This window comes from Tenrec ecaudatus, chromosome 7 (genome assembly GCF_050624435.1).
Source record: "Tenrec ecaudatus isolate mTenEca1 chromosome 7, mTenEca1.hap1, whole genome shotgun sequence".
In the NCBI taxonomy this organism is placed as follows: domain Eukaryota; kingdom Metazoa; phylum Chordata; class Mammalia; order Afrosoricida; family Tenrecidae; genus Tenrec; species Tenrec ecaudatus.
This window is the reverse complement of record NC_134536.1, coordinates 62,874,529-62,886,543: the sequence shown is the minus strand read 5'-3', so window position 1 is coordinate 62,886,543 and position 12,015 is coordinate 62,874,529. Positions and strand designations below refer to the sequence as shown.

General features: G+C 41.5%; 1 protein-coding gene across 1 annotated transcript in view; it reads left to right on the top strand.

Moving 5' to 3' along the window:
* Positions 1-12,015, top strand: part of FIG4 (FIG4 phosphoinositide 5-phosphatase) — a 129,949-nt gene that overhangs the window by 31,501 nt on the left and 86,433 nt on the right. The window contains exon 5 of the mRNA XM_075554682.1: positions 9,836-9,886. Within this exon, the coding sequence (XP_075410797.1) occupies positions 9,836-9,886 (51 nt within the window). The remainder of the gene's footprint in view (positions 1-9,835; positions 9,887-12,015) is intronic.

The following is a 12,015-nucleotide window of genomic DNA, read 5'->3' as shown; positions in this document are numbered from 1 at the left end:
GTTCTACTGTTTTCTGTTGGGTCTCCTAGCTGTGAAGCGCAGGAGTGGATGCATAACAGACACAAATGGTTATAGAGAATACAGGTGTCGGAGGAGGGAGGGAGAGAAGGGGATTTTGGAAGTAACTAATGAAGATGGGAGTGGGGAGGGAGCTGATACAAGGGCTCAAGTAGAACTAGTTTCTAAAATGTTGGTGGAAACATATGTACAAGTGTGCTTAATACTATTGAATTATAGATTGTTATAAGATTTGTAAGAGCCCCCCCCCCAATTAAATGATTAATAAAAACATGATTTGAAAAAAAATAAAAGAGTCACTCATTCACTGCTCTTGAGTTGATTCCATCAACCCTGTAGGATAGGGTAGAGTTGCCCTTGTGGGTTTCTGAGACTGTAATTGTTTAAAGGAGTAGAAAACCTCTTCTTTCTCCATCAGAGCACCTGGTGGATTGGAACTGCTGACCTTGTTGTCAGCAGCCCCAATGTGTAACTCACTACACCATCAGAGCTCCTTAATAAAAGATTGGTACCAACCATTTCTTACTTAATGGGAAGTGCCGCTTGCTTTTGTATTGCATGACTATATCAACTTTAGAAAATGTATTGGACAGTTTGTCACTTAAAAATATTGATGGGGAAAATAAGAGAGAGTTTCGAAAAGGCTGTGGGAAAATTCCATTACCTTTTTTTTTGAAATAGTTATAGTAGTTTGCCATTTTAGAACTTTTTTTGAGTTTTTAAAAAATGTTTAAAATCATTTTATTAGGGGCTCATACAACTTGTATCACAATCCATACATCCATCAATTGTGTAAAACATATTTGTACGTTCATTATCTTTTACTTCCAGTTTTCCATAAATGGTTTGCAGCCCCCTCATATTTACAGGAAGTGTATTTGACAAAAAATTCATAACTGCTCATGGTCTTAGCAAATGAGGAATCGATGTCGTTCCTCCGCGCTGTGCTGACTTCAAGTCATAGAAACCCTCTCTTGGGGGGGCATTGCCAAGTCTTCCCCTACGGAGCCAGGGGGCGGGTTTCAGCTTGTAGTCACCCATTCAACCATTGTCCTGCCAGAGCTCCCTAGGAAGTTAGGGACCTTTCGGAATCCGAATAACAATATCCAGTAAAAACCTACATTGAAAATTATTCATCGGAGCGAAACTGTAGGTCTCTTTTAAGGTCAGAGACAAAATAGAGGTCTCTGTCATCGCTACTAATAATCAGCACTGTTTTCAAGGTCCTAGCCAAGGTGATAAAACTAGCAAAAGCAATAAAACATCAGGTTTGAAAAGAAACGAGCATTGCCACTATGTGCAGAGAGCAGGCTTTTCTACTTGGAAAATCCAAGAGTATCTCCAAACTTCAGAACAAAGGAGAGTGTGCAGAGATCACCATGTAAGAACCAGGACGGGTTTCTAAATACTGTCAGTAACCAGTGAGGAAATATGGTAGTGATCCCATTTGTAACAGAACGCAAGCCTCCAACGTACATGGGAATCAATATAATAAAACCTTATGGAGAAATTAATGAAACATTATTAAAGGATTGTAATAGTCCCTAACTAATGGAACACCCCTCGTCTGTCACTTTGTTGTACTGTGGTGGCTTGTGTGTTGCTGCGACACAGTGGCACTGGTGTTTTCACATTATCAGCAAGAGAACAGGTTTCAGCAGAGCTTCCAGACTAAGAACCAACTAGAAAGAAGGAAAAAGCTGCCTACTTCTGAGGGATCAGTGAATGAAAACCATTTGAATAACAGTGTAATATTGTCAGATACATTGAAAACCTTATGAATAGCAATGGACCAGTGTTACATTTAATGCTGGAGGATGAGACCCTCCAGTCTGCAAGCATTCCAAATATGACTGGGGAGGGCTGCCTTCTGAAAGTCAAGTTGACCATAATAATGTGAGTGGAGTAGAGCTTGTGGGAGCAAAGCTTTTGGTACCTTTGCTTGCTGTTGAGAAGAAACAGCCGTAAACATCTAGTAATAATTTAAACTGGGAATGTATGAAATATTAATCTAGGAAAATTGGAAGTCATCAAAAATGAAATGGAATGTGTAAAGATTGATATCCTAGGGGTGTGTGAGCTGAAGTAGATTACTCTTGGCCATTTTGATCAAGAAAATCACATGGTTACTGTGCCTGGAACGGTAGATTCAAGAGGAATGGTGTTCCATTCATTGTATCATCCAAAGGACATCTCAATAGCTATCTTGCAGTACAATGCTGTGATAAGTTAATATCTGTCTGCATACAAAGGAATCCAATCAATACAACTATTATTCACATTTATGCACCAACCACTAAAGCAAATGATACAGAACTTGAATTTTACCAATGATCTCAGTCTGAAATTGAGCAAACATACAATCAGGATGCATTGATAATTACTGGCAATTGGAATGCAAAAGTTGGAAACAAAGAGTAAGAACAGTAGCTGAAAAATACGGAGTTGGTGATAGAAATTAAGCTAGAGATTGCATGTTAGAATTTTATAAAACCAATGGTTCTTCATTGCAAATACCTTTCTTTCAAGAACATCAAAACCAATTATACATAGGGACATTTCCAGATGGAATACGCAGAAATCAAATTGACTACATCTCTCAGAAGAGATGACAGAAACTCAATAGCAGCAGCTAAAATGAGGCCAGGGGCCGACTTTGGAAGAGAGATCAGTTGCTCATATGTAAGTTCAGCTTGAAGCTGAAGAAAATTAAAACAAGTTCATGGCAACCAAAATACGACCTTGAATCTACCCACCTCAATTTTGAGAACATCTCAAGAACAGGTTTTCTGCATTGGAACATGAATGACAGAAGACCTGATGAACTGTGGATGATGTCAGAAATATGATACATGAAGACATCAAAAGGTCATTAAAAATACAAGAACTAAAGAAGAGTTCAAAGTGGGTGTCAGACGAGACTCTGAAACTTGATCTTAATCATAGAGCAGCTAAGACAAATGACGAAGTAACAGAGCTGACCAGAAAATTTCAAAGGGCAGCGTGAGAAGACAAAGTCATGTGTTATAATGAAATGTGCAAAGACTTAGAGATAGAAAATCTCAAAAGGAAGAACACTCTCAGTGTATCTGAACTGAACGAACTCACGGGAAAAAATTAAGCCTCTAGTTGCAAAAATAAGCTTCGATGGGCAAAATATTGAAGGGTAGCGGAAGCATCAAAAGAAGATACAAAGTATATACGGAGTCACGGTACCAAAAAGAAGTAGCCGACATTCAACCATTTCACAGGCAGCGTATGATCAAGAACTAGTGGCACCGAAGGAAGAAGTCCAAGTGACACCGAAGGCAGAAGCTGCAATCACGACTCCAGGAATTTATGGAATCCCAACTGAAATGTTTCAACAAGATGATGAAGCACTGGAAGCACTCGCTCATCCATGCCAAGAAATTTGGAAGTTGATTAGAAATTTGGCCAGTTGATTAGAAGAGATCCATTTTGTACCCATTCCAAAGAAAAGTGATCCAACTTGGTGCACAAACGATAGAACATTATCATGAATATTACATGCAAGTGACTTTGCTGAAGACCCTCCAACAATGGTTGCAGCAGCACATTAACAGAAGCTGCCAAAGGCTCAGGCTGGTTTCAGAAGAGGCCGTGGAACAAGGGCTGTTAGATAGATCTTGGCTGAAAGCTGAAAATACCAGAACGATGTTTACTTGTGTTTTCGTGACTTTGCAACAGCATTCGACTGTGTGGATCATAACAAACTAGGGATGATCTTGAGATGAATGGTAATGGTAACACATTTGATTGTGTTTATGTGAAATCGGTACATGGAATAAGAGACAATTGTGATACCAGAATAAGAGAATGTGGCCTGGTTTTAAATCAAGAAAGGTTTTCATCAGGGTTGGTCCCCTCACCATTCTTATTCAGGCTGCATGCTTGTGTTAGACTGGGTTGAATAGAGAAACAAATCCAGAGACTCTCATATATGTGTAAGAGAGAGCTTTATATCAAAGAGAAATTGCATATTGAGAAAACATCCCAGCCCAGATCAAGTCAGTAAGTCAATATTAGCCCATAAGTCTGATACTCGCCCATAAATCTCTCTTCAGATTCATGTGGTCAGATGTAATGATGCAAAATGCAGGAAAATAACAGGCCAGTGGTTGAAAAGTCTTGTGGATCCAATGGCAGTGAAGCATCTCAGTGCTGGTGGTGGGTCTCCACGTGGATCCTCCAACTTTCCAAGTGTGGCTCTTTAACAGGAAGGTGAAGCAGAGAGAGGGGCTTTTACAGGTCTCAGCAAGTCTCTGCATGGCTTGTCAATAGGAAGATGAAGGGAGAGAGAGAGGGATGCCAGCGTCCAGAGAAGCATTTATCTCAGATACCCTCCAATCCAGCCACGACCTGATTGGCAGGCTAAACTCCACCCCTTCACTCTTAATACCCTCAAGTTGACACGAGATTATGTACCTACCACAATGCTGAACAACTAATTAGAAGAGCTGGATTAGATGAAGAAGAATGCAGCCTCGGGATTAGAGGAAGGCTTATTAACAACCTCTGATATGTCGATGACACAGCCTTGCTTGCAGAAAGTGAAGAGGACTTGAGCCCTTGCTGATGATGATCAAGGATTACAACTCACTGTGAAGAAAACCCAGATCTTTACAGCTGGACCACTTGGGAGAATCATGGTAAGCGGAGAAAAAATGGAAGCTGTCAAGGCTTTGTCTGCATGGATCCACAATCAATGCTCCTGGAAGCAGCCGTCAAAAGATCAAAGGATGAATTGCATCAGGTAAATCTGATGCATAAGACCTCTTTAATGTGGTAGTGGAAGCAATTTTGGAGGTGAGCGAAACTACAAATTTTGGGCTGATGCAAAAAGGAAACTTTGGAGGCACAAGCTCTGGTCCTTAAGGTAGTGAGAGTCAATATTTTACCAAACAGCCAAACCAAGGTGGCTATGGTGGTTCCAGTAGTCGCAGTAACCATGGCAGCAGCAGAAGACTTTTAATGACTACCAGGAAACAAAGCTTAGCAGGATTGGACATCCAGAGAAGTGACAGGGAAGCTATAGGCTACAACAAATTTGTGAACTCAGCCAAGCACAATGGTAGCTACAAAGAAGACATGTTTTAGACAATACTCATGTTTATGGGCAAACGAATTTTGGGGCTGTATTTGTGACTAATTTGTATAACAGGTTATTTAAGTTTCTGTTCTGTGGAAAGTACAGTGCATTCCAACAAAAGGATTTAATGTAGTTTTTTTCCTTCTTTTTTTGTACCCATGCTGTGAATTACTAACTGCAATAGTCTGATCATGACACTGAAAATATATATATTGAAAAGCAATGATTTTACTTTGCGGACTAAGGTGGGCCTAAACAAAGTCAGGGTATTTCCAATTGCATCCTATGCTTGTGAAAGTTGGACATTGAATAAGGAAGACCAAAGAATTATCAATGCATTTGAATGATGATGTTGGTGAAGAACATTGAGAGTACCGTGGACTGCCAAAGGAACAAACCAATCTGTCTTGGAAGAAGTACAGCCAGAATGATCCTTACAGAGTTCGTCTCACGTACTTTGGACATGTTACCAGGAGAGACCAGTCCCTGGGAACGGACATCGTACTTGACAGGGAGGCAGTGAGAACGAGGAAGGCCCTCGACAAGGTGGACTGACCCAGTGGCTGCAACAATGGGCTCATATAATCGATTTTGAGGATGTCGCGGACAGGGCTGTGTTTTGTTCTATTGGACATAGGGTCAGCATGGGTTGTCATGGACTCAGTGTCACCTAAGAACAACACAACAAATAATTGGAGATATGTCCCTTATTTGTCGATGGGCAGATTCAATGGCAGGGTGTCTTCTGAAGATGTTAGTTTTGCCCCAACTTAATGTTCTAACTCACTGCCATCTAATCAATTCAGTGAGCATACAGGACAATGTGGAACTGCTCCTCAGAGTTTCCGAAGTTGTAAATCTTTTTTTTTTAATAAACCATTTTATTGGGGGCTCTTACATATATTATAATAATCCATACATCCATTATATCAAGTGGACATGTACAATTTATAAACAATTTATAAATTTATGTACAATTTCTTCTTGAGCCCTTTGATATCAGCTCCTCTTTTTCCCACTCCCCTACCCTACCACTCCTAGGAACCCTGATATATTATTTATTATTATTATTTATGCATATCTTATACCGACCATTCCATCCCTTCACCTACTTCCCTGTATTCATCCCCCTTGAGGGGGTTATTCTGCCACCACCCCTCTCTTCCTCCCTCTTCCCTTCCCCTACCTTCCTAGAATCGTTATTTCCATTACTGCTTCTGAGGAGTTTTGTCTCTCCTGAATTCCGTTTATGGAAAGCTCTTGTTTGTGCCACTATATGTACACTGGTCTCGCAGGATTTGCAAGGTAGGCCTGAGAGCATAATAGTGAGAGGGGAGGAGGATTAAAGAACTAGAAGAGTCCAAAGTTGTAAAGCTTTCTGAGCGCAGCAAACCTCATCTTTCTTCTGAGGAGGGCTGGTGGGTTTAGTTGCTGGCTTCTGGGCTAGCAGTCCAACAGGCAACCCTCTATACTCAGAGCCAAAGTCCAAGGGGATTTAAAAAAAAATGGAACATGATGGATTTATTTTAAAATTCCTGTGCAGAAAGTGCAGACAATTTAAAAAACAAAACCAGAGGTGAGACCAACCGAAGGTACTGGGTGGTGCAAATGGCTTGTGCCCCACTACTAACCTTGAGGTTGGCAATGTGGGCATATTCTGCAGCGCTGGGGATGAAACACCTGGTGATTGCCCCGGGAAAGATTCTAGTCCAGACAGCATGATGCAGCAGTTCTACTTGTAATGTCTGGAGTTGCCATGAGTTAGAATTGACTCCATGGCAACAGGTTGGTCCAACCCAGATCGTAAGACTTACTGTACTCATGATAACCAAATAGATACTAACTTATAGCTACTTTGTGTGGGTGGAGGAATCGACTTTGATCAGTGAACAGAGGTGAGAATGTTCAAAATAAGATCTATTGTTTTTAGGGGAAATAGGAATTCGATAAACATTGCAAGTCACTGGGTGAGTGATAGGCTAAAGGGTGTTGGTTTTCCATTTGGGCAAAAATATAATTAGAGCCCAGTCTTTGGCCACACACAAAAGAGCAATTCCAGAAGCACAAAGACAGTTTTAAAACTCTCAGAGGAAAGTTAAGGTAATTTTTTTTGTGTAGGCAGAGAAGGATTTCATAAACAAAATAACTAAAAGTGCAAATCATAAGGAAAACAATGATATGGGTGATGATACCAATAAAAATGTCGAGACAAACTAGACACATTTTAGGAGACTTAAAAGTGGTAATGAGAAAAAGATGAGCAACCTAATTGAAAAGTAGTTAAAAGGCCTGAACAGGCAGCTCACAGAAGAGATCTTGTAATTAGGGAGTATCTGAAAAATTAAAAAAATATATATATATATTGTTTTACTTCCATTACTCAGATGAGGATTCATTAAAATACCTGCCAATATTTTAAAAAATCATTTTATTAGGGCCTCATACAACTCTTAACACAATCCATACATACATCAATTGTATAAAGCACATTTGTACATTCATTGCCCACATCATTCTCAAAACATTTGCTCTCCACTGAAGGCCCTGGCATCAGATCCTCAGTTTTCCCCTCCCTCCCCACTCCCTCATGAACCCTTGATAATTTATAAATTATTATTTTGTCATATCTTGCCCTGTCCGACATCTCCCTTCACCCACTTTTCTGTTGTCAGTCCCCCAGGGAGGAGGTCACATGCAGATCCTGTAATCAGTTCCCCCTATCCACCCCACCCTCCCTCCACCCTCTCAGTATTGCCACTCTCACCACTGGTCCTGAAGGAATCATCCACCCTGGATTCCCTATGTTTCCAGTTCCTATCTGTACCAGTGTACATCCTCTGGTCTAGCCATATTTGTAAGAGTTGGGATCATGGTAGTGGGGAGGCGGGGAGGAAGCATTTAGGAACTAGAGGAAAATTGTATATTTCATCGTTGCTACACTGCACCCTGGCTGGCTCATCTCCTCCCTGAGACCCTTCTGTAAGGGATGTGCAGTGGCCTACAAACGGGCTTTGGATCTTCACTACACACTCTCCCATAATACTTTGTTCTGATGATGCCTGATACCTAATCCCGTCAACACCTCATGATCACACAGGCTGGTGTGCTTCTTCCACATGGGCTTTGTTGCGAGCTAGATGCCTACTTGTTTACCTTCAAGCCTTTAAGACCCCAGATGCTATATCTTTTGATAGCTGGGCACCATCAGCTTTCTTTGCCACATTTGCTTATGCACCCATTTGTCTTCAGCGATCATATCAGGGAGGTGAGCACACAATTATATGAATTTTTGTTCCTTGATGTCCGATAACTGATTCCTTCGGCACCTCGTGATCACACAGGCTGGTGTGCTTCTTCCATGTGGGCTTTGTTGCTTCTGAGCTAGATGGCTGCTTGTTTACCTTCAAGCCTTTAAGACTCCAGACGCCATATGTTTTGATAGCCGGGCGCCATCAGCTTTCTTCACCACATTTGCTTATTCATCTGCTTTGTCTTCAGAGATTGTGTCGGGGCACCATGCCCTAGCCCCAAAGTCCACCTTCAGCATTCCCTGGGGACCTCGCCACTCCATTCCCTTGCTGTTCTGTTGCACCCCTTTAGTGTTTTGGTGTGACGGGATCAGATCGGGTGCAATTCCCACACTGTGTCTCCGGTGTTGTCCCCTGTGGGGATATGGGTCAGTTAGGGCCGTCATGTCTCATAGTGGGGCCGGCCATGTGGTCCTCTCTGTGGACTGGCTGCTCTAATCAGGTACATCATCCTCAAGGCCTGGTGGGCCAGGATGTGCTCCACTCTCTCCTCCCCCTTCATCTGCCCCCACACGCTCCAATCAGATATGTCCCTCTCCTGGAGCTGCAGATTCAGTGCCCTCCTTTGAAATCAATTCTTCTTGGGGGAGGTACCTGCCAATATTTTAAGTGTTAGCAGAAATGTGGGATTGGAATTATTTATCCGCTCTGAGTTGGAGTGATATTATTTCAGCCATTTAGAGGACAAGTTGACATTTTCTAGCAAATTTCAAAAACACCCAAGTGGGCTTTAAAAGTTCCTGGAAAAATTCCACACTCTTTTTACAAAATTTTTCTAGGAGCCGTTTGAAGCCCCCTGACACATTCAAACTCACTGAGTCCCTGGCTAGCGCAAATGACTTGCGTTTGGTTACGAACCTAAAGGTTGACTGTTTGTATTTACCAGTAAGCCAAGGAAGAAAGGGCTGTGATGTGCTTCTGTAATGACCAGCCAAGAAAAACCTTAGGAAGCAGTTCTAGCCTGTGAGTCAGACTAGGTTTGACAGCAACCGGTTTGGGTTTTCCAGTTAGGTTTTGTTTCCATGTATGCGCTCTAGAAGAACACTTGCATAGACAGCTGGCCGCATCATAGCCCATTACATCTAATATGGAGAACTAGAGAGAACTAAGCTACAGAATGGCTACTTATTTCGTTCTTGCCCAGAGTTCCGTGTCTGTGTCGGGGGGTGGCGTCTTTCTCACTGGCACCATCTGTAACAAGGAGATGGTCCAGCCTAGCATGTGAGCGAGTCTGAAAGGATGCACAGCAGATTGACAGATGACTTCTATGGAGTCACTGCTCCGGGGATGGATAGTCTTCAGTTCTGATGAGTGTACTGGTCAATGTTAATGTGTAATATATGTGTATGTGCAATTATGAAAAAAAGTGTTGTATGAATGTAATATGCTTTTTTTTTAGGTATCTGCGAATATTCCAAAATGTGGACCTTTCTAGCAATTTTTACTTTAGGTAAGTTTGAATTTGTTGCATTCCTGTCAATTATTTAAGTTTTCTTATTTTTGTTCCCTAGATGATAAAAACAATTAGAATATACAGTAGTTGTTATTCCATTAAAAAAACAATCACCAAATTATTATATAAAAGCATAAAAATAAAGGTGTCTGGTCCTCTTAAAAATCGGAGTTTTGGAAATCCAAATTCTAAAGGGTGGCTACAAAATCATCTTTCTCTTGGTATTTAATGTAGTTTAAAGAAACATTCTCATTTTGTAGTTTTGAATTATGAAAATGTATAGTCAGCCTCTAACAGAGTTGTAATAGATCCATAGTTGAGTAGCTATTCATCTGTAAAACAGGGTATAGTAAACTCAAATCGAAAAGACTGTTGTAATACCAGTGTTTTGCTGGTGGCATTGGTGAATTGATAGTTTTTCTGGAGACGTATGTAGCTTTAAATATACATGGAAGCATGTCCTAGGAAAATAAATCAGTAATTATTCATCTCAATTTAAGAGCCATTTATCATTTCTTAGTTTATGACAGCCCCGACAAACAATTCTACCTACCCAGGGCAACCCAGATAGCAAAATATGTCAATCAAGCGCACGGCCTTCAAGCCCATGCCTGGGTAGAACTGCTCCTGTGAATTTCCAAGACTGTGACTCTGTGTGTGTGTGTGTGTGTGTGTGTGTGTGTGTGTGTGTGTGTGTGACAATAGAACTGCCCCATAGGATTTCATCTTTTTTTTTAATTGAAAGATCATTTTATTGGGGACTCTTACAAATCTTGTTATAATCAATACATTGATTGCTTCAGGCATGTTTGTACAAATGTTGCCTTCATTCATTTCTAAACATTTACTTTCTATTGAGTCCTTGGTATCAGCCCCTCATTTTTTCCTTCCCTCCCACCCTCATAACCTTCTTGATCTATTTTAAATTATTTTCATATCTTACATTGACCGCTGTCTCCTTTCCTGTGTGTTTTCTTTGTTCTTACCCTTGGACAGGGGTGTATGGTTATGTGTCAATCATTGTGATCGGTTCCCCTTTTCTCCCCCGCCCCCTATCCCTACCCCTCGGGTATCACTATTCCCACTCCTGTTCCAGGATTCCGTGTGTCGTGAGCCCCATCTCTTCTCAATACCTATGTACATGCTCTGGTCTAGTTTGAATTGAGAAGCAATACTGGGGTCTTGATAGTGGGGGGTAAGGAAACCTCAAGGAACCAGAGGAATAGTGTGTGTTTCATCGATGCTTTGCTGCACCCTGGTTGACTCATCCCTTCCCTGTGCCCCCTCTGTGGGGAGACTGTTTCATTTTCTATAGATGAGCGTTGGGTCTCTACTCCATCCCCACTCATTCTCAACAGTATGTTTTTGTTTGTTGGTTTGCTTGTTATGTGTCTGCTAATACCTATTACCTGGTCTCTCCCAATGACTCCTCATGATCTCACCAGCAGTGTGCTTCTTTGGTGTGGGCTTGTTGCTTCTCTACTGAATGGCCACTTGTTTAACTTCAAGCCTTTGAGACCCAAGATGCTATATCTTTTTAGAGCTGGGCACCTTTTGCCTTCTTCACCACATTTGCTTATGCACCCATTTTGTCTTCAGCGATTATGTTGGGAGGGTGAGCATCTCAGAATGCTGATTTGTTAGAAAAATGTGTTCTTATATTGAGGGAGGTTGTGAGCAGAGGAACGAAGTCTGTCCACTTCCTCAGTGTATTACCATATAAATATATGTACAAAGGCCAATACCTCTATTTTTGTGAATTAATGCATTTAAATCTGTACACACCTATCCTTATACCTCTATCCATTGCTTTGCTTCCTAGGTCCTTCCTCTGTTTCCTTTTACCTTACTCCTGCCCCACCATCACTTTCCCCCTATTTCCGCCTCTTAGAACTTCCTCTTAGATAGTTTGCTATTGCTCTGATACCCCCAGGATCTCTATCTCTTCCATATTGTTGACTCTAATTCCCTAGTTGTTCCCCTGTCTATGGTGCTGCCTACTCACCCCACCCTTCCACCACCATTCTCACCCCACAGGTCCCCCTAGACCATTGGTCCCGCTGTGCTCTCCTCGGGCTTGCTTCCCATGGCTGTCTTATGTAAGTAGGCAAACCGACTATGACATA